Source organism: Aspergillus vadensis (genome assembly GCF_003184925.1).
Source record: "Aspergillus vadensis CBS 113365 unplaced genomic scaffold BO88scaffold_9, whole genome shotgun sequence".
Classification (NCBI taxonomy): domain Eukaryota; kingdom Fungi; phylum Ascomycota; class Eurotiomycetes; order Eurotiales; family Aspergillaceae; genus Aspergillus; species Aspergillus vadensis.
In genome coordinates, this window is record NW_020292047.1 from 508,809 (window position 1) to 533,672 (window position 24,864).

Genomic DNA, 24,864 nt, shown 5'->3' on the forward strand with positions numbered 1-24,864 from the left:
TTCAAAATCTATATATACCTATTACACCAAAATATCCACCAAAATATTACCCAACTAGGTAATCATGCCAAAGACGGTGAAACGGATCCAGAATCATCCACAGAATCGGCATCAGGAGGAACCCATTCCCCCTCACTCTCCCAAGTACCCGGCCTCGTAAAATCCTCATACCAAATCCCACCCAACGCGTTGACCTTAATATACCCGAACCGGAAATACTCCAGCTCACCATCCAAATGCCGCGTCCAATTGAATGACTCCAACATTCCATCATCAGACTTGAACGCCCGGAACCGTTCAACGTCGTTGACGAGCACACTAATCCCGTCTGCATCCTTGTCCACATCATTGAAATTGAACATGATGTTCTGACTCGACAGAATAGCCGGAGCACCAAAGACAGGCAGGACGCTGCCCAGCTGCGCGCCGTCCAGCAATGCCGCAGATGTCTGGAGTATGCTGTCGAAGCCCCAGCGCGCAATACCGTTGATGAACAATCCTATGAGGAGGCCTTGGTAGAGTAGACTGGGGCGTGTTTGGAGCGTTGTTCCGGGTAAGAAGAGGAGACTGAGGACGTAGTGATGGATGCGGAGGTTCATGTGCGGAACAAGCATCAGGGCAATCACGCCGCAGACCATGATTCCGTAAAGAAGAAGCATTTTTGGCATGCGGCCTTCTCTGCGGAAAGCGATGGCTTGGGTGAGGACGATGGCGACGAGGAGGCCAATGATGATGATCAAGGCGGGTATAGCGCCTGGTTGTTGTTGGATGTCATGCGGTGTGAGGCGTGATATAGGGATCTTGTCGAATGTGTCGGTGTTGAGGGCGCCGACCCAGCAGCTTCCCAGCCAGAGGACAGTCTTGTCCCAGTGTGCGGAGAGGTCTGTCAGGGTTTTGCGGACACAGAAGTAGTACATTGCAAAGCCGACGAAGGCGCAAGGCAGGAATCGTCCTAGGGCTGTGGATACCACTTCATAGTAGTCGGGGGAGTAGGGCGGGTCAGAGGACAGAGCGACCTGGAAGTAGACGATGAAGTAGATGGAGGCGTAGAATGCTGCGGGAGATGTGATGAACAGAGATAGTAACGTCGTGACGATGACTGAAAAAGTGAAGAGCGGCCAGCGTAAGTCCTGGCAGCTTGTTTCGGACGACTCTCCGCCAAAGGTAAAGGAGAGTGGAAAATATGAGGCGTATCCAATACTCTCGATCCCGTTCCTTGTCACTGACGGAAACTTGGTCCTTTCGCCCGTTCGTCGCAAGACGCCACAGCCACCTTTCTGACTGTCTATTAGACCAGCGTGTAGTGCTGCAGGACAGATGGCTGAGTCACCACGGTAGATGGCATCAGTAATATCACCATCTGCAGTTCCCCCGATAACAAGAGGACGATAATTGTACTCTTCCGGGCCTACAAAGTACGGCTCTAGCAGCATCGCATCTGCACAACTTGCGGGGCAGCGAAAGGCAAATGCCCCATCGTCAAAGGGGCGGCAGGAGTCACCATTCAGGCCGCAGTCGGTCGAATTTGGCCTGCATAGAGATGAGTTTAAGAACATCGTAGAACCACGAGCAAGCGACATACCATAGTCTAGCGTGACATGATAGCTTGACAGGCGCACCGTATCCGGAGACTTGCTGACCAGCTACAGAAGAATGCAGGATGGAGAGGAATATGACGCCCCAGGTGCATATGCAACCCAGCAATAGCCAAACTTTGGCACGGGTGCTCGGAAAATAACGCTCCACAAGGCGGCCTGGCGCCGTCTGCCAGCGCGGCAACCATGGGGTGATCTGATACCGGTGTGGGTATGGCGGGCCTTTAATCCACGCGCGGATTCCAGAAAGTGTACATGAGAATGGCTCCGGCGCTATGCGTCGGGGGTGGTGAGTTGAAGTTGGCAATAATGGTTCATTCGTGGTCTCTCGCTGGTCGGGCCGGGCGGAGTCGGAACTTTCCCGCCCAACCGTTATGAACTGACTGCTTTCGGAGTCATTCTCATTCGGATCAAAGACGGCCAATGGGTAGTCTTGGGATGTCTTTCCAAAGGAGGACGATGGAGATCTTGACCTGCTTCTCAAAGGGTGCTCCGGGCGCATTGTTGCTCCGTCGGTATGGTGAGGAAGAACCGCGGGAGAACTCAATCCAAATTCAAGAATGAACGGTTGCTTCGGAAGCTCGCCAGTTAGTCATCATGGACTGGATTAGGCAAAACCAACACATTAACTGTATAGAACCTTTCCAAGAGTATGGATTTTGAAGAGCTATACCGGTGCAACGAAAATTGGCTGAAAGCCGTCATCAAGAAATCGTCGGTGCCACTCAAGTATGCCAGGATGTCCCTCCCCGAAATCAGTGCAGCCTCGCTGGCTTCCGTTCTTCCCTATCAAGCGCAATCATTGGAGAAGCGCATATCCGGTTGCCCCTGTCAATAAAAAGAGAGAGACCTGTATAGCTGGTCAGTATTATACCTTGCCAGATGCTGGAAGCAACCGCTATTAAAAGTCATGGCAGTAGAAGTTCGCTCCTTACACTAATCTTCTCGCAGCCTTGCAACCGCCGCATTGAATGATGTATATGTATTAATCGCATCAAGTTCACCGGACATGGCTAGCCTTGTTGTTTGTTAGTTTGGTAAGATAGAGCTTCTTCATCCTATGAGAAAGGGGGCTACAGAACACTGATTGGTTCCGTCGCAGAGCCTGGCAATCACGCTTCTGCTTATTTGCTGCCTTTCTGTTGCCTCCTTTACACCATGATTTTCGGTGAATAAGCTTTTAATCGGCCCAAATAATATTTCACGGAACAATTGCGCAAATACGAACTTGCCAAATGACCGTGTTACCATAGTGGATGACCGCAGTCATTAGACACCTGACCACGGGTGGGCACGACCCAGCCTCACAGCCTCGTCTAGGATGCCTCTCGCAGCCTTGCTCTCTACACAGCTGAGATATATATGCAGTCACCGAACGTCGATATGAGCAACTCGGAGGATCTTCACTTCAAACCGACTGTAAAGCATTTGGAAGCGCTTCTTCAAGCATGACTTCTTTCCTATTGAGCGACGTGTCGACATCACCCTCTCCAGAGCCAAAATATGTCACCCAGAAGCAGTGTGTCACTCATCTCAAGCTTCTCTCAGCGTTTGCTGAACTGCGAGATGTAGTTAGCAACAATGACGGGCTTTTCGGGCTTCACGACACAGACGGACATCGAGAGGGTGATGCTCAAGACAAATACCATGCCTTGGTTAAGGAGAAGCGCTGGGCTGTATATGTCGCACGGGCTGTGAAACGATACACAAATTGGTGGTTCCGTTGTCTCCCAAGCCCGAAACCGCCTCCCAAAATGGCAGATATTCGCAGAAATACTTATGCCGATGTCGTCAAGCCTGAGAAAATAGTGCAATGGCACCAAGATATTCTTCCACCCCTAGGTGAGTGATTTCGATCTCAAACTGGCACACTGCTTGCTAAAGTAAGGCGTGGGATAGATGTGCTTATGGTGTGGCACTCGCATATGCTGAATCCACGCAAGTATCTCGAGGACTGTATCCGGTATGGCAAGATGTGTGTTTGGGGTGCAGGTTTCCCTTGGGAGCTTCTTGACCAGCAGATCAATGGCACAACTTTTGATTACACCGTAACTGGGGAAGCGTGCCGGTATTTCGAGTCTCAGGTCGGTTCTAGTTGGGACAACCTCCTTGATCCGCTCACTACCATTGTTCAATGTCCGAACTGCAGCACCGAAGTCGTCGTCAGCTGGACAGCGGGCCAAGACGTGACAGACGTCAAACACCCTTTTGACAACTGCACAGGCTTAGCTGACAAAGGCTTCCGTGCTGTCTGCCACAATTGTGATTATCTTATTGACCATGACCGGCTAAAGCTGGCCAAGTGGCGTCAGGATGTGCGGTCAGTGCGGGAAGAGAGTCGGCCTATGCCCGGGTGCTTCTACAACTTACGTGGTGTCCCATTCCCAGTGTCCATGAGCTGGAAAGAAGCAGCATTCCTATATCCAAGCCAACTTATCCGGGTTGTAGCAGACGACATCCTGGAGTTCACCGATCCCAAGACCAGTAAATGCCACAGTATCGCCGCTGTGCGCGATTATCTCAAAATAAGAGTCCAAGAACGCAGAGTCCTGCAGATGGCACACGAGTCCCATTTCTCCAAGGTTCGGCCCACTCGGGTCGAGAAGATATGCATCCGCCGGATGATCTCTCGATACTGGGATAACTCTAGCCCATTCTCCCTGGACTTGCTCGGCGCTGTCATCAGACAGGGCAAGTTTATTCAACAAATGGACCGTATCAACTGGCTTAGGTCACCGACTCTCCACGCCACCACAAACCGAATGATCAGAAAGTACAGTGTCTTCTTCGGGATCATGGCTGATAATCCCAAAGAAATGGCCGTACCGACACTACATGTGGATTTGGCATGGCACACACACCAACTTTCTCCCAGACAATATTACAACTATAGTGTGCGGTTAACCAATAGGCCAATGCAGTTCATTGACCACAATGACAAGGTTGATGAGCTAAAACTAACAAATGGATTTGAATGGACTTGCAAAACATACCGTGAGGTTACCGATGGGGAGATCTATAGCGAATGCGTCTGTTGGTTCTGCGAGGCGATCCGCTATCCCGATCTCTACAGTCACTTCCGCTCATCATTATTGTGGCTTTCCGATGCTCGCAAAGCCGTTGATGAGTTGCACAGACAGCATGATCAAGCCTCTAAGTCTGACAGTGGGCCGCATATCTCTATCCACAGTGCTGTCCGCCTTCAGAATAGTGAGGTCAACCGAATCATGAGAGAAACCAAAGCTTTGCAACTTCTAGAAGCTTACAGAAAGTCACTCAGGCGGGCTCAAAAGCATTCCCGTTCATCCAAGGCGCTTGGGTCTGCCATTGCAGCGGTCAACTCTCTTGTCTTGCCGACCAGTCCGACTACGGACACAGTTGTTTCTCAGGACGAGATAAGCATGTTGTCATTCGAAGAAGATGAGGTCAACCATGAGAATAAGCAAAAGGCCGTCGACACCATTTCGAATTTCTTCGATGGCATTGAGAAACTTGTAGATGGACTTGAACAGCTGTTCCATGACGATCCTTACTGTACGGACGGATCGCTCAGTGGGCAAGGAAATTGTATTTCAGGGACGTGCGGCTCTTCTATCGCGGCTGGGAACTGTGTCTCTTGTGGGAACGCGTCTGCTTGTGGTGCTTCTGCAGGGTGCGGTGGCGGTGGCGCTGGAGGATGTGGTGGAGGGGGCGGGGGAGGGGGAGGGAGCTCAGGATGTGGTGGTAAGTTCTTCCTTGTCTTGATATGAGTTTATCTGATGATGTATCATACAGGCGGGGGCGGTGGATGCTGATGTCCTAAACTGCGCCACAGCAGTACCTCAGCTCAATCGCCGGAGACATCTGCAGACTTGGTGCTGTATCGAGAAAGCACGAATAGATCATGACCCTCTTCGATTCGTGACGACGAAAAGGAAGGGGCGGCCAGGAACGAATCTGTGATGTTGTTACCTTGATCACCTGACACATGCATGTCTCTCCACATGATCGCTGTTTCCATAAAAGAAAATGTAGGGCAGATATTAGATAAGGGCTCAGTAAATTGTATGTAATGCAACTGTTTCAGTTCTGATATTATGATATAGTATATTGAAGTAAGTTATCCGAGTGCGCATGCTCGACATCAGATGTCTCGCTTGGCACGCAGACTCAGCTCCTGGGGTATAGTAACGAATGGACGCCTCAGTACCTCTAAAAGCAACCAGCTCAAACAGCTATAGGTGGGTATAAGCAAAGCAAAATCATGAAATCATCTCATCTCATCTCCCCAAAGCCTCCACCATATATAGAAGCAGAATCTCGAGCAAAATTAGTACTAATGTCGGCGGTAATCATGTATTAGAAGCATTAATCAACGTTTCACGTGAAAAGAGCGTTAGAGTCGGGAAGTTGCCTGGAGCAAAGCACAGGCGCGGCATTTCCAAGTCTAGATGGGGTATTCGTAGTCCATATCGAAATGGACCAACTATTTAGCGCCGAGATTTTTCCATGTTTAGACGGCAGAACGGCCGAAGAAGCGACGGCGACCACTGATGCGACGTTGTTAGCATCGAGGTCCACACATTGACGATGACTATGTGACTTACTAGGTAGGAGCAGTGCTATCCTTCCTGACACGGAAAGTGAACCAAAGACCCTGTATCACGATCGTCAGTATGCATCAATAGCCAGCAGGGGGTGTAACAAAACATACCACAAGCGCCGAAGCAAGCCAGACAATAGCCGAGATGAAACTGAACGCTTCAGCAGCCTTCCAACGACTGCAGGTATTGTTGCGGTAGAGGCCACCCCAGTGCCAGATACTGCCGCAGCTCAACTTGTGAATGGCGTTGACAAGGATACCAAATGCAGCAAACCACGCAAGGGAGATGATGACGTCAACTGCGGGAAAAGGAACGAGTCAGCAATTGCGGAAGAGTAACAAGGGGAGATGCGACAACGTACATGGCCAGGAAAAGAATCCAGAGGAAAATGGTATGAGCCATATCAGGCCAAGGAGGATCGATAACCCGGCGACGACTTCGGTGTAGATCCAGCGGGCCTCAGGCCATGCGTCACCGCTGTATTGGGCAAGGTAGTGGCCGATGATACCGGCGACAACCTATTTAAATCGATAACTATGTTAGCGTGTGAAATAGAGAGCAGAATAATTTTATTAATCATATTTGAATACATACCGCACCGCAAACAATTTGCGCGACGCGAAAGACAATGGAGATTAGGCGGGAGATAACAGGCATGTTAGCGATTAGGTGATGTGGAGTCGATGCAAATGCAGGGTCGCCAATAGTATGATGTAGTAGCTGTTGGAGTAAGCACGAAGTAGATAGCTAGCGTCACTGAAGCAGGAACGAGAAGTAAACCGGTAGAATAGCCAGCAAGAAGCGACGAGAAGAAAAAAGATGAGGTGGAGGTGTGATTTAAATAATCGAAATGACGATCAAGCTACTCAGAGGAGCCGATGATCCGCAACACGAATTTTCTTGGGCGAGGAAACACCAAGAAAGACGAGGGGGGGGAATCAATTTCCCTTGCTCATCGACTCCTTTCTGGTAATTCTAGTCTGTTCTGATCACCGGGTCTGCCAGTGACATGACATCGCTCATGAGACTACGATTGGCTAGCCAACAATCTTGCGTCCTGCCCAACGTTCAGTGCGCAACATTCTCCTCAACCAGGCTGGGTAACTGATCGACCCGCTGGCAAGAAGTGGATGGGGATAGGGTGGGAAGTTTCTACAAAGTATAAAGTAAATTTTTTCTTCTTTTCAATTCGGTGTGAAGAAACTAAATTAATTAGTGGTCCTTTTCGATCGGGTGAGAGCGTCACAATGCTACAATGGGCTGTGTTTGCGCCGAGTCCGCAGCTGTAGGTATCCAGTTATCATCCTATGGTCCAGCTTATAGGCAACCATCAAAGACGTGCCACATATAGACTCACTCAGCCACATTCTATACATTTCATCGTATAATCTGCAGAGCGACCTGCTTTAAGGCTGAACCACTCGCTTGAGAAAAATGCTGCTGGAGAATCGTACCTATTGCTATCCACTGGTCCCCATCACTAGGCTATTGTTCCTCTCCACCGCACATCCACCCGCTAACTTCAATAGCGCCCCGACTTTACCCCCTCCGGTTTAGAGGATCGTTGCCAGTCCCTTCTTTTCTCCTAGTGGGTGTGAGTGACCCATGTTTATCCCGCCCTGTGGATGGAGTACCTCGCTGGAGTCAGTCCATCCGACTGTCCATCTATCCGACCGGATGACCCAAGACTTAATAGTCTGATCGGTCACCCATGGAAGGGAAATGGAAAAAAAAAGGGGAGGGTAAAACAACTGGAAAATCAACACGCAAAAGAAACAACCAGAACCGTAAACAGTGGTAGTGGCTGTGACGTCAGGGGAGATGCGTGGCAGCCTAGAACACGTAGTTTAATGTGGCGCTGCCCGTAAAGGTTGTTGTTGTTGTACAGGAACCAGTGGGCACAACGTAGTAGAAGCCATTAATTTGCAGATACTCGGTGATTTCTCCTTACTATAAGCTGCCCTAATATTTACTAACACACCTACGTCATTTCTTCACATTCCGATCGTCTTGAGTGACAGCAGCTGGGACTCCAAGGCCTGGCCGGTAGTCGGGCCCTTCTCACCAGTGGTGGGTGTTGCCTGATCTATCTACTTGCTACTGAAGAACTTCGTAGGGTAGTCTACGAAGTACGTGTTGGCAACAAAATCTAATGACGGAGAACCTAACACTGTTCTAGGCTTCTTTCATTGGTAATATTCTCCGAATTTCACCAACAAGGGGTGATCCTATAAATCGGACAGACCCCGAAGTTCTAGAGTTTAGCGCGTGGAAACCTTAAGTTTACGGCAACCAAAAGGGGCGCAACGCCGGAGATTCTTTCCACGGGCGTTGGCTGTGTCACATGTCACAGCACGCCCTTGGACTAACTATCTAGAAAAGGACACCCCATTTGTGCGTACCCAGCTGGCACATTCCTTGATTGTGATCAATCTATCCTAGCTAAAAGCTAATAAATATATGGTAACGCTTATATACAATCTGCAAACTATACAGTTTAGTTTATCAGCTCATTGGAAACTTTCCAAAGTTCGCGCCCTCTAAGATGCACCTCATAGATCTGACAGCTCTACTAGAATCTTTTGAGGAACCATGATATCTAGATCGACTTTCTGAAAGCGTGTGCTGCCTATACCTTCTGGGATCACATGGTCTATGCTATTGCTATAGATCAGATTGATATGGCCCTGCAGGCCACCCCTATTCTGGAAGATTCCAAAAACTAAATGTGTGCAAACTGCCCCTAGATCGGCCCAGTCGCCTACCACTTCTTGAGAGGATTATGGGGATGACAACGTAATCAAGGCATTCTGAAATATCTGACAACTGCCTCGGGGTCTCTCTCGTCTTCTGCGAGCGAAGATAAAGCCAACTTTCCAACAGAACTGTCTTTAAAGGCTTGATCATGATGGACCGATGGCCGGATTGACCTGCCTGGCCCATACTTGAGGTTACTACTAGCCAGATTTCTACGGGCCCCTGCAGAATTATACTACAGGCAGTGTGACCTGAACCTGAGGCTCTCGACCCGCTTTTGGCAACAACGATCACCAGCAATGTCCATGTTGATAATTCAGCAGAATGCTCCGACAGCGTCAGTTCTGCTCCTTCTCAGTTTTCCACAAACTCGATCTTTGATGTGCATGATCAAGGTTGATAGGTGATGTCGTGTGAGAGACGGATGCCATCCTGCGGTAGACCTTTCGAGGCGGTGTATGGATCAAGGTGTGATATCCCAGAGTCCAAACCGACATGACATACGGCTGGTCCGCAAATATCTGGCTTTGAAAAAGGTGACCCTAATGTTAGCAAACATACCATCCGAATGGAGATAGCGAGCAATATCTGGACAACACTCGGACCAGGACCGCAGCTAACGCGAAGCGCAGACCGAGATCAGCAGCTATTTCATCAGAGCTCAAGTCATCAATGGCATGTGCCTGCTGATGGGAAATCTTCTGAGGGCGTCGGGCTGCCGGACATGGCGACAAAGAATGAATAGAGGGAATATGTACATGGAGGAAAATCGGTCGCGGGCTTCTGGCCGGGAGCCTTAGGATCGAGCACATACTGCCATTGACGGAAAGCATAGCCGCAAGAGGATAGAGACAAATCCCGCCGCATCCTGGCATTAGTATCCAATCGCCTCAAGCGAGCACAGCCTCCAGACTGGAAAGACTGTACGGCTGAGCTGCTAGACCGGGATTATTTGAAACCAACCAATACTGTCCATCTAATGGCCATAATGATCGTCGACGTGCACCAGTTGGTGCCTGCCAGCGCCGCATGGATCATGGTTCGGGCCTTGTCTAATCCCCACTACAAGTGGATACTTGCGGGCGATTCCCCCTCATCACATCAAAGAATCGCCTACACTAACAGGCATCCCAGCATGTTAGTGAGAGACAATTGTCGCACGAACGCGTAGTTGGCACAATGACAGAAACAGGGGTTGCCTGTCACTTTGTCTACTTATTTCCACCGTCATCCCTCGCTGCTCCCCTTCTCCAAACCCCTATCTATGTTTCTGGCATATCCTAACAATCCCAATCCAACCCCATGCCCATCAACATGTCCACTGAAAACCATAAAAGTACCTCACCATCCGGTGTCCTCCTACTAGGCAGCATCCCCCTCTCCTCAACGGAAGAAGTCTTCCACAAGATCCCCGCCGCACTACCAGACCGACTCTTCTCCATTCCCGACGGCGAAACAGGCATCCGCGACCTCTACATCCGGTGGCAAGTCGACAGCTTCCCCAAGGAAGCCATCCACCAATTCCTCGGAGGAACCGACCTACCGGCCGACCACCCCGGCTTCACCCTGAACGACATCAAGCCAACCCGATACGACACAGTCGCGCTCGAATCCTACCCAACCTTCCTCAAGCTCCGAGACCAAAAGATCATCCCCCCGGGAGTCCGCTTCCAAGTCTCACTCCCCCTACCCCTGAACTGCGTACAGGGCCACACACGCGCAGAATTCCACGCTCAACTAGACCCTCTATACGAGCAGCGCATGATCGAGTCAGTCCAATCCATCATCCAGAACATCCCTGCCCACGACCTCGCCCTGCAATGGGACGTCTGCTTCGAGGTCACAGCGCTTGAGAACGAGCGCGGCCGACTCCCAGACCCCTTCTTCAAACCTCATTTCTCGCCCGTGATGGAGGGCGTGCTAGAGCGTATTCAACGTGTCAGCGACATCGCTCTCATCCCCGCTGAAGTCCCGCTTGGATTTCACCTTTGCTACGGGGACCTGGGGCACAAGCATTTCGTCGAGCCGGAGGATCTCGGTCTTCTGGTTGAGTTGGCGAATAATATCTTCGAGCGGATTCAGCCTCGTCCGGTTGATTGGGTGCATATGCCTGTGCCTAAGGATCGGGATGATGTTGCTTACTTTGAGCCGCTGGAGCGGTTGAAGATGGGCAAAGATACCAGGTTGTATTTGGGGGTCGTGCATGCCCATGATGAGGAGGGCACTCGACGGAGAATACAGACGGCTAAGTCGGTGGTGTCTGATTTTGGTGTGGCGACTGAGTGTGGGATGGGACGGACTCCAGCTGAGGAGCTAGACAGCATCCTGGAGATTTCTAGGAATGTTTCTTCGCCGGTATGGTTATAGATTTCGTGCGGTGCGGTGTGGGGCTTTTGTTTGGGCTTTGAGGTACGTAGTGTGTATACCGTAGTAGAGCAATGAGCAATGGAAAATATCGCCTAGTTCTGTGTAGTATGTGGTGAATTATGCGATGAGCATGCTTGGACATTAGGAATCTTTCTTGTTGAAACATTTGTGTCACCCGTTGCTGAGTGGCCAGCGATTTAGCGTACTGATCTACTTGATAATATGCTGTGGTAACATTTTCGCCTGATGGCCGCTAATCATTGCCGTAGCTGACTTTCACCCCATGTAAGGGAGGGGAGCGCACAAGATCTACGTAAATACAGGGAGTGCCCACCAAAGAGCGCACAATGTCCGCTTTAATTCAGAGTCACAGCGCAGCTGTTCACATGGCTATTTTCATATTAGGCTATTGGTACATTGAAAGCATGGCGTTAGAGAACACCACGAGACAGCAAGCTGCCGTTATCAGGATATCTCAATTCGCGTCCCTCGAAAGAAAACAAGACGAAAGATTAACGAGTAAGGGAATCCAGGAGGTAAGACATTAACGAATTAGACCGGCCATTCATCTGTCGTACTACACGTGCTTCCGATCAGCAAGAAACCATTCCATGACGGTGCGGAAAACCCCCTTCGCGCCGCTCTCAACCACGTCCCCATGGCAAGGAATCAAGCGATTGAAATCCCACTTGTCAATCCTGCGGATGGACTCGGTGAAAGCCTGCCGATCTCCACTGGACAGGACATACCAGACGAATCTCTTCTGCCAAGTCGCAGGTGAAGTAGCGGACATCAATGGAGTTACCATCTTGGTGAAAACACCCGACGTGGCGCTCTCCTGAGTTCTGGAGTACTGCTCCCTCGCAGGCAGGTTGAACAAAAGATCCGCCTCGATGAGCGAGCGGGACGGGCGATGGTAGAAGACAAGTTCGCGCGAAGGGTGGCCATGGACATATTCAGTGTCGAATTCTGCGTCGAACTCTTCCGAGATCTTCTGTTTTCCATTGGCGTCCTTTCGGAAAACATGTTCGAAAGGTGCGGAATCCTTGGTTTTGGGGTTGGACTGGCGCTTTTCCCAGAGCCCTTCGGGAGCGATAATGGCAGCATCAGGGAAGGCCTCTTTCCAGGCGGTCAAGTGAATATGATGCTCCATATCCAGAGCTGCAAGGTATTTGACGTTGCCTCCGAGACCGGTGATGGTATCACGCACTTCTTGAGTCAAATTAACAGGAGAGAAGACGGCAAGGGAACCGGTTTCCATTTTGACTATATTCACCAACATTGTAAGATACCATTAGCATGACATGCGCACATTAGATTTGAATCACAATGACACCGGGAAAATGTGAGCCAGAGTAAAAAAAAAGAAAAATGGAAATGAAGTGCGAACCAAGAGTACCACGTCCACCAAACTTGAGCCGACCGAAACGCGCAAATGGCAAGCTTAAGGTAATGACGTTGGAAGTCACATTGCGGATCACCATGACATCTGAAGGATTGACGGGGAAGAGCTGGGGCGCCATGATGAATGTTGTGCGGCGGAGCAGCGAGTTGGTGAAACCAAGCTGCGGATGGGTGAAAGACCACGAGAGTCTAGTGATGTGAGAGTGTGTACAAAAGAAGATAAGGTCGCGATCGATCGGGGAGTAGCTCTGCCTGGGGAATTCACTCGGGCGTAGAGCCTATGACGTAAGGCACCCAGGGCCCGTCTCGTGTTCCCGCAACCAGCAGGAACAATCTGGTGTTACGTGCCTGGTGAATATTTCCGGAAGGCGCTAGCTACCATGATTTACTAAGTATTTACCTAACTCCAACTTGCCAGTCCTCGAGGAAGGTCGGACCATTAATTCTATTTGCATCTCCACATAAGCTGTCAACCACATGCCAATTGTCAGGGACTCAGCTTGGGTGGGGTTTGCAATTGGAGATAAAGTTGGGAGCTTGGCTGTCTTCGAACCAATGACAATTTGGCCAGCAGCACTAGTTGCCCTCCAGGGACCAGTGTTTATCCCTCTGCTGGATGCACAACCTTGGGGACAAGCTCTGCGATTCTAGACTATATGTGGACCACACTCTGTATCTAGTTCATTCAGGACACCCATACGCCGTGACAAAAACCATGCTCAAAATTCATACCAACACCGTTCACACAAAATGGGTATCACGTTATCCACAGACACATAATCAAAGCACTCCCACAGAATATAAACGATACACAACGCACTTCTCCGAACCCATTCAAGTCATCTGGAATTAGCCTTGCCAGGATTGTGCTGTATTTTGCGTCTCTTCCTCCCGATGAGGAATGATGGGGTCTTTGATGTCATAGGCTTGGATCAACTCCTGCCAAGTCTCAAAGTCGAGTGTGAAGATGGCCTGACGCTTCTTAATGCCCTTTCTCTGGGCCTCACTAGGCGCATGAGGTTTTGCCGAATCTGTTTGAGAATGGTCAATTAAATGCTCATATCATCGAGGGTACTGAGCAGGACTCACGCAAAGTGGGCAGGCCCCGGCTATCCACCGCGATCCCGACCAAGCCGTCCCGGACCAAAAAGCTAACGTAGAATAGATTTTCAACACTTTGTCCGAAAGAGTGTGGGTTGATGCAGAATTGGAACAGAGGGACACCTCCATCATCGGCCACATTGTTCCTCGCCATCACCTCTTGCACCGTATCTTCGTCGGGGTCATCTGGCAACTGCGACAATTCTGCCTCCACCACATCTTGCCCGTTGTTTTGGGTTCTAGCCAAGAGTCGATTGATGCTGGCACACATAGTCGTCAAATTCGATGTTTCTTGCCTGTCCAGGTCTTTTTCTTGCAGTTCTTGCGGTGCAACGGCCCGTGCTGGGTCGATTCGTTCACGGGCTCTTCGTACAGGTTGCTGCCGGACACGCTTCTGTACTGAAAGCGGTCCCAGTAGGAAGCCAGGAACTGACGGTCGGGCATTACTGCAGAAACAAGCAGCGCGCCCGAGCCAGTCCCAGTTCATCGCATCACCCTGATCCTCGTCACTGTCGTTGGGGTCCATCTGACTCCTTCCGATACCCGTGCGCCGCCGTTGGGTGCTGGAAGGCATCGAAACTTGGGAATCCGCAGGCGCCCGGCGCATGAAAGAGATACACTTAGAGACAAACTCATCCACATCTATCCCTGCACTAGCATCCCCCAGCACCAACTGTGCCGTCTTTTTGTATGACAGATCTGCCGCTTGAACAAGAAGCCGAGAATCGATGGTTGCGTCAGAAGTCTGCTTGACATTTTCGAAGATGTCGTTCGCTTTCTTGATGGTGTCACGCAGGCCATGGTTGCCAGCCTGTAAATATTCATTCCTAGAGTCTACCATAAACCATGTCAGACTCGGCGGCAAGATACAGAGCCTGAGTCAGCCTTACCGTTGAGGTCCCTCGTCAAATCTCTGAGGCCCTTACGAACTTGTCGCCTTTCGCGGTGGTCTTGATCCGGATCGTAAAACTGATTGGCACTATTCCGTGTCGCCTGCGACGCTACTTGAGTCTGAGTGGCTTGCACATTAGAATCTCTTGCTGATAGTCGAGCTCGCTTAGCTCTACGGGCGTGTGCCATCGTTTGCGGCTGGTTTCTTTTGCTGATCCGTGTTGCACTTGAACTATTCTCCTTGTCGGATGGCGATCCTTGCGATACAGGGTGGTTCGAAGATGTAGAGGAAAGAGAAGGTGCCATCTCTAGCCGCCGGGCAGATATTCTGCGACAACACACCGTGGGGAGGAGGGGTTGACAAAGAACACGATTGGGGCCGCCTCAGGCCGAGTGGCTAGAAGGATAGTAAGACAAAGGACAGATACAAAGAAGTTTCTGAACGAAAAAGAGGTATAAGCAGATGTGTTGCAAATCAGCATGAGCCTACGGGCTCATCGAGTCCCCGATAGCAACCCGTGATATCTTTCTCTCCGGGATATCGCTTTCTTGGTCGCCGAACACAGGCAAACCCACCGAAGCGCGCGTTGAACGCGTGCCACACGTGATCCTGGAGGACCCCGCGTCATTGCTGGGTGTTGCCCCAGGCCTCCCGCCAATCAGCCGCTGCGGCTCCATTGGGTCTCCGGCCGGAGCTTCCCATCCAATGTCACCCGCCGCTCACTTCCCCGGCAACCCAGTCCCGAGTCCTCATTTCATACTTGCAATGAAGGGCGTGTGTTGCATATACTGTGGACACAAATGGCCCTGAGCTAACGATGGAGGCCTTTACCTTTACCGTTTCCACTCAGGTGGACTTCCCAATTCATGTGAAGATGTATGTGTGCCTTGATTTCTGTTGGCTCAACAACAATCGAGCAAGTTGGCTAACTTTGGATGGATATAGTGGCTCGTTGGAAGGGAAGCAGAAACAAGCGCCTTTTTCCCTCCTTCTTAAGCACCCAGAATTGCGCCACATCGGTTCCGCGCAGAATCCCGTCTCCGACCTCTTCGTGACCATCCAACTATGGTCAGATTCCAAAGCCTTGGGAGTGCCTTTGCAGACCTCATATAAGGCCTTCAAGTCCGCTCGAGCCTGGAATGAATGGCTGCAGCTGCCAATATCAATAAAGGATGCTCCCCTCAAAAGTCAACTGGCCATTACCGTTTGGGATCTATCCCCGTTTGGCGGCGAAGGAGTGCTCGGGCACTATGTGCCTTTTGGCGGAACGACTATACCGTTATTTGATGACGAAGGAAAACTGAAGATGGGCAGGCAGAAATGCAAGATATATCGTCACCGAGCTGCGGACGGCTTCTCCTCAACGACAACGCCGTCAACACCGCCTCCGAAACGTCGGAAGAACAACGCCCCAGATCCGCTAGGCCCATCGGAAGAGGAGATGGAGCTAGAACGCATCGAAGTTTTGATCAAGAAGCATGAGATGGGGGAAATACCACGCATTGACTGGATGGACCAACTGGTCTTTCGCCAGCTGGAAAGGCTCAAACTCAATGCGGAGGAAGCTGCAAGGAAACGGGCTGTACGTCTGAAGGCTACGAAACAGAAGCGCTCGGAGCATGGCGGGGATGAGGACGACTCAGATGATGACGAAGTGGACGATGAGAATTTCATCCTCTACGTTGAGTTTCCGCGCTTTGATCACCCCATCGTCTGGTCCGATCATGAGTATCCAGCCCCTCCAATGTCGTCCTACTCCCAAGGTGCGCCTGCAAGTGCAAATCCCACCCTAAAGCCCGTACCGGAAGTTCGCTTTGGTCCGGGAATAGAGGGCGCGGATGGTGGAGGTGTCATCAGAATATACGACCCTGAAGTTGGTCAAACCGGTAATCCATGTGAAGACAAGCATCGGAGACTGATCCGTAGCCATCGGACGGGCATCATGGATCGTGATTTGAAACCAAACCCCAAGATTCGCGATGAACTCAACGTAATCCTGTCATACGAGCCCACGCAGGATCTCACCGCCGAGGAGAAAGACCTCATTTGGCGATTCCGATACTTCCTAACCCGTGAGAAGAGAGCGCTCACTAAGTTTGTCAAGTCTGTCAACTGGAGGGATGTTGGTGAAGCGCATCAAGCTGTCGAGATACTGCCCAAGTGGACCGAAATCGATGTAGACGATGCTCTTGAGTTGCTTGGACCGACTTTCGATAATCCTGCAGTTCGTTCATATGCAGTCGAAAGACTACGCAAGGCTGATGATGAAGAGCTACTTCTTTACCTGCTACAACTTGTACAAGCTCTGAAATATGAAGAACACTCTCACGGTGATGTTGACGACGCCGCCCACGACTCGTCTTTGGCCAACTTCCTTATAGCCCGCGCTGCGAACAATTTCAAATTGGGCAACTACCTACACTGGTACCTTATGGTTGAATGCGACGATGCAGGGCCAGGAACATTATCAGCACAACGTAGACTCTTCGCACGGGTGGAATACTACTTCATGGCAGAGCTGGAGAAAGTCCACCCGGAGCATCGCAAGACCCTCCTGCGCCAAGGTGAACTGGTCACTGTACTCACAAAGATCGCCAAAGACGTTCGGTTCTCCCGCGAGAACCGGGTACTCAAGATTGAACGACTGAAGCAGTGTCTCAAGGATCCAAAAAACGACATGCTACACATTGACCCTCCACTACCACTGCCCCTGGACCCGGAAATCCAGGTCACCGGGTGCTACCCAGACGAAGCAAACGTCTTCAAATCCTCCCTCTCCCCTCTCCAAGTCATGTTCAAGACCTCCGACGGACGAAAGTTCCCCATCCTCTTCAAAATTGGCGACGACCTCCGCCAAGACCAACTTGTCATCCAAATCATCATCCTAATGGACCGACTCCTCCAAAAGGAGAACCTCGACCTCAAACTCACCCCCTACCGCATCCTAGCCACCAACTCCACCGCCGGCGCCGTCCAATTCATCCCCTCGGCCTCCCTCTCCGCCATCTCCGCCAAATACAAATCCGTCCTCGCCTACCTCAAAGTTAACAACCCAGACGACAGCGAACCCCTCGGCGTCCGCAAAGAAACAATGGACACCTATATCAAATCCTGCGCCGGCTACTGCGTAATCACCTACCTCCTCGGCGTCGGCGACCGCCACCTCGAGAATCTCCTCCTCGCCCCCGACGGCCACTTCTTCCACGCCGACTTCGGCTTCATCCTTGGCCGAGACCCCAAGCCGTTCGCACCCATGATGAAACTCTGCAAGGAAATGGTCGAGGGCATGGGCGGGACTACCTCGCCCTTGTATCTTCAGTTCAAGCAGTATTGTTTCACAGCATATACCACGCTGCGCAAATCGGCGAATCTCATCCTTAACCTGTTCAGTCTGATGGTCGATGCGAATATTCCTGATATTCGTGTCGAGCCTGATAAGGCTGTTTTGAAGGTAAAGGAGAGATTTCATCTGGAGATGTCGGAGGAAGAGGCTATTCGACATTTTGAGCAGCTTATTAGTGATAGTGTTAATGCTATCTTTGGGGTTGTGATTGATCGGTTGCATGAGTTTGTGCAGGGGTGGAGGGCTTAGGTGGCTGGCGTGTTTAGTAGTTTACTAGCTCATTCTGCTGTTTCGTTGAAGGGCGGGGGAGTTTATGGCGCATACCACCGATTGAATGGTTCACTGATGAATTGATTGATACCCTGCCTTTGAAGCGGTGGCCTTGTCTATAATAATGATAATATATTGATAGATCTATAGACATTTCCCGTCCCTCATTGTATCTGTACTTTTATGACCAGCTTTCCATCTCATCGTGATCCTCCTTCAAACCACAATGTAATGATCACTTCTCCTCATGATGTCGTGGCGGACCTCCAGCCTCCTCATCATTACGGCCCCAAATCCCCAACTCAACCCACTCATTCCCAGTCCCATAATCACCCCGTCTATCTCCGAGATCACCTCCCCCCAAGTCAACTCCCTGGCTTATCCGCATATCCTCAGTCACGGCAGTATCAGAACCAGACGCATCATGCGAAGTAAAAACCCCTCCCGTCTGTTCAAGTTCACTGCGCAATTTCGCCTCGGCGTCTTCGTCATCTTCTGGTGTCCCCTCTCTACATGCCCATGCGTCTACGAACCGCAGGACCTCGCGGGGCCACCAGCGCTTCATGACGAGAAGACGGAAGGGGACAAGTAGGACGATGAGCACGGGGAAGGCGGGTGCGCCACGGGTGAGGGTGAGGATGAAGATGGCTACGGTTATGATAATTTGGAGAATGGTGTAGAGGTGGATGGGGATGTATGATGGTGTTGGGGGTTCTTCTTCGGGGGTGGTTGGTTGTTGCTGTTGTTGTGGGGCAAGGGATAGTGGGAGGGGAGGGAGCTCGGAGGGTGGTGTGAGGAGGTAGAAGGTTCGGTAGAGGATTGGACTGGTGTTGTTAGTGGGGTTGATTCTTTGTTAGTGTGGTACGGATGGTGGACGGCTTACTTTACTGATAGGCTCTGCTCGCCCATGAACATGAATAGTCCTGCTAGGACGCTTGTTGGGGTCAATCCGAGCACTTTCATGAAGGGCGGGCTGACGAAGAGGAGGATGACGGCTGAGTGGAGGAATGCTGACCAGCGCTGTTCGTAGACGCGCTTCACTTCGTATGTTTCGGTCTTCTCTTCTCCGTCGACTGTGATTGTGCGCTGCTCCTTTTCTGTGTGCATCAGGGATTCGGAGTGGAGGGGAGCTTGGGGGAGGAGTCCGTTGGCAGGGGGGATTCCTAGAATGCCGCATAGTGCTGTTGTGGTGCCGAGGAGGACTATGTCCCAAGCAAAACCTCCTGGTTTCCTGGTGCCGTAGCGATCGATGGTGCAGATGATTGAGCTAACTTCGTGATCGAAGAAAAAGAGCACGGTGATGATGATTCCGGGAAGGATAGCGGCGAACACCCAGGATACAGGGAGATGCCAAAACTCGACGAGGAATCTATCACGACTGGGAGATGTAGGTTTGAATGAGGTGCTGACTGGAAGTGTCATCTTGTCCAGATGGGCTAGTTCTCCAACGTGGGGAAGCCCGATGAAGATGATGATGGAAATCGCAGCAGCGTATTCGGTTAAACCCATCCGGATATATCGATGGAACAGGGGGCGCCAGCTCTCAGCCGTGGATAGGAATATTGCGAGCAGCATCGTGCCAACAGCTCCTATGATAGCGTAGAGGAACGCTGCAAAGGATAGGCTCTCGTGGGCTCTTTCAAGCTCTTGTATAGCTTTATGGAAGTAGATAATGCTGTTGAGAAGCGAGAAGATCTCAGTTGCAAAAGTGGTAACATAGCGCATTGTCCAATCGTGAGCGTTAACTATAGCCAGGACGTAGTGGAGCCAAGCAGAATGGATCAGAGACCAGGCCATAAACGGCAAGAAGGGGATCTATGGATAATCATCAGCCACTGCTGGAACATCCTTCTTGCTCGAGATCTAACCTTGAAGACATCCTCGCATAACGAATAGATGTTCTCAGCAAGAACTGAGAAAGGACCAGTAACACCAAGGATGGTAAGTGGCTGGATTGAGAATCTGAAATGTTGTCAGTCAATGTTGCTTGGTTCCCGATGCTAACAAGCCCTACAGTGAGAAGATGATGCCGCATAGGCCTGTACTGAACACAACCTCAATAGTTCCCCAATTCTGCCCAGTCAGAACATAGAGGTCACTGGCAAAGGTGATACCCGGCAGCAGGTTCGTAAAGAAGACATAGACCGCACTGGCAAAGATCAATTGATTGAAAACAGTCCAGTCGGATACGTATCTGCGGCGCAAGTTCAGAATGTCCTGCTTTATCAAACGAAAAGGCCGTAACGGGCCCCCTGACGACACAGAACCCCGTAGCACCCGGATGGCTCTGGGCGTATGCTTGGAAGGAGTGATGATGGAATGTGCATCTTCATCTTCTTCATCATCGTCCCGGTCAACTTCCTGATTGCGTTGGACATCGCCACGTCTCGGAGACCTCCTTTGCCTACGGGGTCTACGCCGGAGAGAGGAGCTCCGCGTGGAGGGTGGTCGGAAGGCAGATATCAACGGCATTGTTCAGTCATGGTAAAGAGGAGCCTGGCAATGGTGATCTGGAGGGGTTGAAAGTTGGTCTGGCGGGGAACCAGCGATGCCCGCCTTGGCCCTCATGACGTATCATATCCCGATAAGAGGCTCACGGCATCCTCTCCGAACCGCACGGGTGAAGCCGCCCAAGAGCAGGCTAATTGATCATTTCAACTGGGATATTCAGTGTACCGCGATTATCTGAAGTGAATCACCAAGCATGATAAAAGATAAGAAAACACCATTTCATATAGGAGTCACTCTACAGCAGTGAATCCCACCCCTTGTGGGTGCTGCAATATAGCCAAGACCGCCTGGCTCAACAGCCCATCAGAAAGTATTCATCAAAATCAAAGGGTATGTTTTCAAATCATAAAGCAATGTCTACAGGGGTTCCTTTGGGCATTCTAGTAGTTGTCGTCTGTGAGTATGTAGATAGACAGAGGCCGCAGTCCATCGGTACATAACAGCGATCCGCCTTCTTCACCGCCTTTATCAGCCGACAGAATCTCTCCCGCGGAGGAATTTCCTCGCCTCCAATTCCAAGGCAATGCCCTCCATACGGAAACAAGTTTCGCACAGCTCCTTGATGATGCCAGGTGGATAGGAGCTCAAGTCGCTAAAGACACCTTAAACACACAACAACTTTATGGACCGATGACAATGGCAGCCAAGTTCATTCCGCGTCAGGTTTTCCCCAACTATGGGTCCATCCCGAGGTCCTATTTCCTGGGTCACCACAGGGCCGGGCTGAAGAAGATGCAGAACATGCTTTCTTCTATCGATTATGTAGTCGAGTGTCGCGATTACAGGGTCCCCGTTACCTCTATCAACCCTATGTTTGAAGAAGCACTGGGAAAGACACGACGGTTGACCGTCTATACAAAGCGGGATCTGGGTGCTGCATCGGGATCGAATGCGCAGAAATTGGTGAGTAGAATGTCTCAAGTCGAAGGAAATGCTATGAAACAAGAGCGCTAATGTATTCTTGGCACTTTTAGGCGGAGAAGACCATTCGAACCTTCAATAAGAACGGCGCTACATTCTTCGTGAGCTCGTCTTCTCGCGCAGATGTAGGCACAATCTTAAAACACTTGCGGGACGATGCAGAAGGACCAGACAAGCTTGTTGGATGCCGGGTGATGATTGTTGGTATGCCTAATGTGGGCAAGTCGACTCTCATCAATCACCTGCGTAATCAGGGTGTGGGCAAGGCCAAGGCGGTGCGGACCGGTGGCCAGCCAGGTATCACAAGGAAGATCGGGACGCCCGTTAAGATCATCGAAAGAGAAGGTGGCTCCCATGTCTACGTGTTGGACACCCCAGGTGTATTCATGCCATACGTGCCGGATGCAGAGAACATGCTTAAACTAGCTCTGTGTGGCTGTGTGAAGGATTCGGTTATCTCCCCGGTCACGCTAGCCGACTACCTATTATATCACATCAACCTGAATGACGCCGAGGTATATAAGCGATGGTCTGAGCCAACAAACGAGATCGTACCTCTATTGAACAACTTTGCCCGACATGCTGGTCTTCTGGCCAAGGGCGGTATTCCAAACACCGACCTGGCGGCACTGCACTTCATCCAGAAGTGGCGTGCCGGCGACCTGGGCAGATTTATGCTTGATGACCTAAAGGAGGAAGAACGCCGTCTGCAAGAAGGCGGAGAGCGAGAGATACCCACCAGCTATACCCAGGCCTTGAAGGCCGAGAAGCTGGGCAGAAAGCAACCCAAGCTGTAAATAAATAAAGAATCATGTAACATAGATATTTCTCCCATCCATTGTACAAAAGAACGAATCATGTTGGTATCATCAATGAGCTTTTGCCTCCCCTCAGATGCATAGTAGACTTGTTAGAACCGCAGAACGACGTAGGAGAGAGACAAGAATGAGACGAGAAATCATCGTAAACCCTGAACGCCCATGATAGAGACGAAAAAAAGAAAAACAAGTAAAAAGTGAGAAGAAAGCTCGAGTCAGCGCATAGCGCAACAACACGAGGACAAACGCCCCAACAACCGCACAACCTCATGAGATCTTATCCAACAACCTCCTCCTCCGTCGATCAACCAACTCCTCCTGAACCTCATCAAGTGTAGGCAACCTCCACTCAACCCCATCGCCAGCATCACCAGGCAACGGCTCCCACCCATCCTCAACATCCTCATCCTTCCTGCGCAATCTCTCAACAGCCTCCTTCTCCTTCTGCCTCTCATACGCCAGAAGCGTGCCATCCTCCTCATCCAACCCATACCCAAAGTAATTAGCATCGACCTTTTTCGTCGCAATCTCACCACCTCTCCCCTTCCCACCTTCTTCATCATCCTCCTCAGCCGGCCTCCTCCCGCGTCTCGCCGCCGCCTCAAACATCTCCTTCACACCGGGCAACTCTCTCGCTCGTCCAAAATACCGATACCCCTTCCCACCACCCGGTATTTCCCTCCCATCATCATCAAATACCCGTCCGGAGCCTCGCATATAGTTCGGCCCGCCTAGGTTTCGAATCTGCATCTCCCACGTCCACTTCTCCTTCATAAGCTTGTTGATCTCATCGTTCAGATCGCGGATCTGGTAATCGCTTAGACTGAGCTCCTGGATCCGGGAAACTTTGCGTGAGATTTCCTTCAGCACTTGGCCGCGCCATTTCTCGCACATCGGGATCGAGTCAACGGTCGTGATGGCTTTCGGGCGGCGCGTGCGCCCAATGTCGATGATTCCGAGATCCGCGGCTTGTTGGGCCCGGAAACGGAAGAGCATCGATTGGGCTTTTTCGCTGTTACGCGCCTGGTCATTTTGTTAGTTTGGGGGGTGGGTTCTGGTTGAGCTTGACGTTGGGGTGTGGTTGAAGGCGAAGGGAGAAGGCGAGGAGGATTTTTGGGTATCGAGTTGAACAAGATTCGAGGGAACGGTTTGTTGCTGGTTTTGAAGGGGCGATTTGAAAGGGGTTGAGTTGGTGATGAGGGCTTACCATTGTGAAGAGCGGCGCGGGGGATCCCCGTGGCTGATGGAGCTTGGTGGTTGAGAGGATTGAAGTGAAGAATGAGAGACTGGAACGCTGGCTCTCGCGCTCTCTCTTGATCCAAGCTCGGGTGGGTTCGTCCGCCCGTTGACAAGCGAGCGCTAACAGATGCAGCCGCGCGGCTATGGCACCCGTGGTTCTTGGCTGTCAGTCTACCGAGTTTATTGTCTCCCTTGCTGCCAATAATGCAGTGCAATGTTGTTTTGAGTTGTGGTGGCTTACGGCTCACATGGGAAGCTAATTCTGATTTTCTGATCATGTCAGATAGCAGTTGATCAGAAAGGCAAGCAATATTAAGAAATTTGGTTCTGTTAAGCACGTTTTCTGGTACTAGTGTCTATTGTATATTTATGAATCGCTTCAGCAATGATGGAATCGAGGTATAATTGGTGAACAACCACATAAAACAATAACAGAGACTAGAATGCACACGGCTATCCGTTGCATATCATCAAGATGCATCATGAAGCATTAAAACAGATCATATAGCATAGTACACATCAAAATCATTCAAAAGCATAATCCAAGCGCCGCCTTCCGTCAACACTCCGTGGCCATGCAGGGCTGCCATCAAGTCATAGTCGTAATTGGTCGCTCAGGCCCTAAATGAATGTTTAGCGCCTGAGTGTAGTTAGAGCAATGTGCTCAGCAGGATCAACCTGCTAGGTCGTCATAGTCTTACAAGAAGCCTTTGGTGTTGCTAGGCATCCGCTGCGGTATATCGCCTGCTCCATACACGCTGCTCCCTCTCCTGCTTCCGGCGTCACTGAAAGCGCCGACGTGGCTACGTCCGAGGACGCTGCCCCTCTCAACACGGAGCGCTCGCCATCCCTCTAGTTCACGCTCCAACCTGAGAGACTTCTCCCGCTCTTCCCGGAGTTCTCGCTCTGCTCGGCGCACTTGCAGCTGCGTCTCTGAGTCGGCATGCTGAAGCTCCTCAATGTTTCGAAGAAGCCGCTCGATCTTGTCGCGGGCTTTGCTAACGTCGTCATTCAGCTGGGAGTTCATCTTATCACGGCGCTCAATCTGGGATTGCAGGTCTTT

At 50.9% G+C, this 24,864-nt stretch overlaps 8 protein-coding genes across 8 annotated transcripts; 3 read left to right on the forward strand and 5 right to left on the reverse strand.

The window, feature by feature from the left end:
* Positions 1 to 62: 62 nt before the first annotated feature.
* BO88DRAFT_424897 (uncharacterized protein) lies at positions 63 to 6,835 on the reverse strand (the record flags this gene model as incomplete). Its single annotated transcript, XM_025708779.1, has 6 exons — positions 63 to 1,530; positions 1,583 to 2,071; positions 6,182 to 6,231; positions 6,289 to 6,476; positions 6,540 to 6,696; positions 6,773 to 6,835. 6 exons carry the CDS (start codon positions 6,833 to 6,835, stop codon positions 63 to 65), a joined length of 2,415 nt encoding a protein of 804 aa, XP_025563737.1.
* Positions 6,836 to 10,249: 3,414 nt separating this feature from the next.
* On the forward strand, positions 10,250 to 11,302 carry BO88DRAFT_452945 (uncharacterized protein; the record flags this gene model as incomplete). The annotated part of the gene is made up of 1 exon (XM_025710724.1): positions 10,250 to 11,302. One exon carries the CDS (start codon positions 10,250 to 10,252, stop codon positions 11,300 to 11,302), a length of 1,053 nt encoding a protein of 350 aa, XP_025563738.1.
* A 349-nt stretch (positions 11,303 to 11,651) lies between these two features.
* BO88DRAFT_404281 (uncharacterized protein) lies at positions 11,652 to 12,922 on the reverse strand. The gene is made up of 2 exons (XM_025706573.1): positions 12,693 to 12,922; positions 11,652 to 12,568 (listed from the first exon to the last, which is right to left on the reverse strand). The coding sequence occupies exons 1-2, from the start codon at positions 12,823 to 12,825 to the stop codon at positions 11,880 to 11,882; spliced, it is 822 nt and encodes a 273-aa protein (XP_025563739.1). The 5' UTR covers positions 12,826 to 12,922; the 3' UTR covers positions 11,652 to 11,879.
* Positions 12,923 to 13,555: 633 nt separating this feature from the next.
* BO88DRAFT_434829 (non-structural maintenance of chromosomes element 4 family protein) lies at positions 13,556 to 15,234 on the reverse strand (the record flags this gene model as incomplete). The annotated part of the gene is made up of 3 exons (XM_025709499.1): positions 14,698 to 15,234; positions 13,796 to 14,641; positions 13,556 to 13,737 (listed from the first exon to the last, which is right to left on the reverse strand). The coding sequence occupies exons 1-3, from the start codon at positions 15,002 to 15,004 to the stop codon at positions 13,556 to 13,558; spliced, it is 1,335 nt and encodes a 444-aa protein (XP_025563740.1). The 5' UTR covers positions 15,005 to 15,234.
* Positions 15,235 to 15,439: 205 nt separating this feature from the next.
* On the forward strand, positions 15,440 to 18,418 carry BO88DRAFT_364092 (phosphatidylinositol 3-kinase VPS34). Its single transcript, XM_025703965.1, has 2 exons — positions 15,440 to 15,575; positions 15,645 to 18,418. The coding sequence occupies exons 1-2, from the start codon at positions 15,517 to 15,519 to the stop codon at positions 18,289 to 18,291; spliced, it is 2,706 nt and encodes a 901-aa protein (XP_025563741.1). The 5' UTR covers positions 15,440 to 15,516; the 3' UTR covers positions 18,292 to 18,418.
* Positions 18,390 to 20,842, reverse strand: BO88DRAFT_434831 (HCO3 transporter family protein). Its single transcript, XM_025709500.1, has 4 exons — positions 20,327 to 20,842; positions 20,181 to 20,274; positions 19,196 to 20,127; positions 18,390 to 19,136 (listed from the first exon to the last, which is right to left on the reverse strand). The coding sequence occupies exons 1-4, from the start codon at positions 20,782 to 20,784 to the stop codon at positions 18,548 to 18,550; spliced, it is 2,073 nt and encodes a 690-aa protein (XP_025563742.1). The 5' UTR covers positions 20,785 to 20,842; the 3' UTR covers positions 18,390 to 18,547.
* Positions 20,843 to 21,344: 502 nt separating this feature from the next.
* On the forward strand, positions 21,345 to 22,865 carry BO88DRAFT_404285 (putative GTPase MTG1). Its single transcript, XM_025706574.1, has 2 exons — positions 21,345 to 21,726; positions 21,798 to 22,865. Exons 1-2 carry the CDS (start codon positions 21,460 to 21,462, stop codon positions 22,539 to 22,541), a joined length of 1,011 nt encoding a protein of 336 aa, XP_025563743.1. The 5' UTR covers positions 21,345 to 21,459; the 3' UTR covers positions 22,542 to 22,865.
* On the reverse strand, positions 22,830 to 23,588 carry BO88DRAFT_338989 (pre-mRNA-splicing factor ISY1; the record flags this gene model as incomplete). Its single annotated transcript, XM_025703008.1, has 1 exon — positions 22,830 to 23,588. A coding segment is annotated over one exon (759 nt), but the record flags the coding sequence as incomplete, so codon positions are not given.
* Positions 23,589 to 24,864: the final 1,276 nt, after the last annotated feature.

Excerpts from the sequence above, each read along its gene's own strand:
- BO88DRAFT_364092 (XM_025703965.1), top strand. The coding sequence starts at position 15,517 with ATGGAGGCCTTTACCTTTACCGTTTCCACTCAGGTGGACTTCCCAATT. Across the intron at positions 15,576-15,644 it reads TTCCCAATTCATGTGAAGAT|TGGCTCGTTGGAAGGGAAGC; the intron begins GTATGTGTGCCT and ends GGATGGATATAG.
- BO88DRAFT_404285 (XM_025706574.1), top strand. The coding sequence starts at position 21,460 with ATGGCAGCCAAGTTCATTCCGCGTCAGGTTTTCCCCAACTATGGGTCC. Across the intron at positions 21,727-21,797 it reads GATCGAATGCGCAGAAATTG|GCGGAGAAGACCATTCGAAC; the intron begins GTGAGTAGAATG and ends TGGCACTTTTAG.
- BO88DRAFT_404281 (XM_025706573.1), bottom strand. The coding sequence starts at position 12,825 with ATGGCGCCCCAGCTCTTCCCCGTCAATCCTTCAGATGTCATGGTGATC. Across the intron at positions 12,569-12,692 it reads TGGTGGACGTGGTACTCTTG|TCAAAATGGAAACCGGTTCC; the intron begins GTTCGCACTTCA and ends TGGTGAATATAG.
- BO88DRAFT_434831 (XM_025709500.1), bottom strand. The coding sequence starts at position 20,784 with ATGCCGTTGATATCTGCCTTCCGACCACCCTCCACGCGGAGCTCCTCT. Across the intron at positions 20,275-20,326 it reads TGCGGCATCATCTTCTCACT|ATTCTCAATCCAGCCACTTA; the intron begins GTAGGGCTTGTT and ends ACAACATTTCAG. Across the intron at positions 19,137-19,195 it reads GAGCAGAGCCTATCAGTAAA|TCCAATCCTCTACCGAACCT; the intron begins GTAAGCCGTCCA and ends TAACAACACCAG.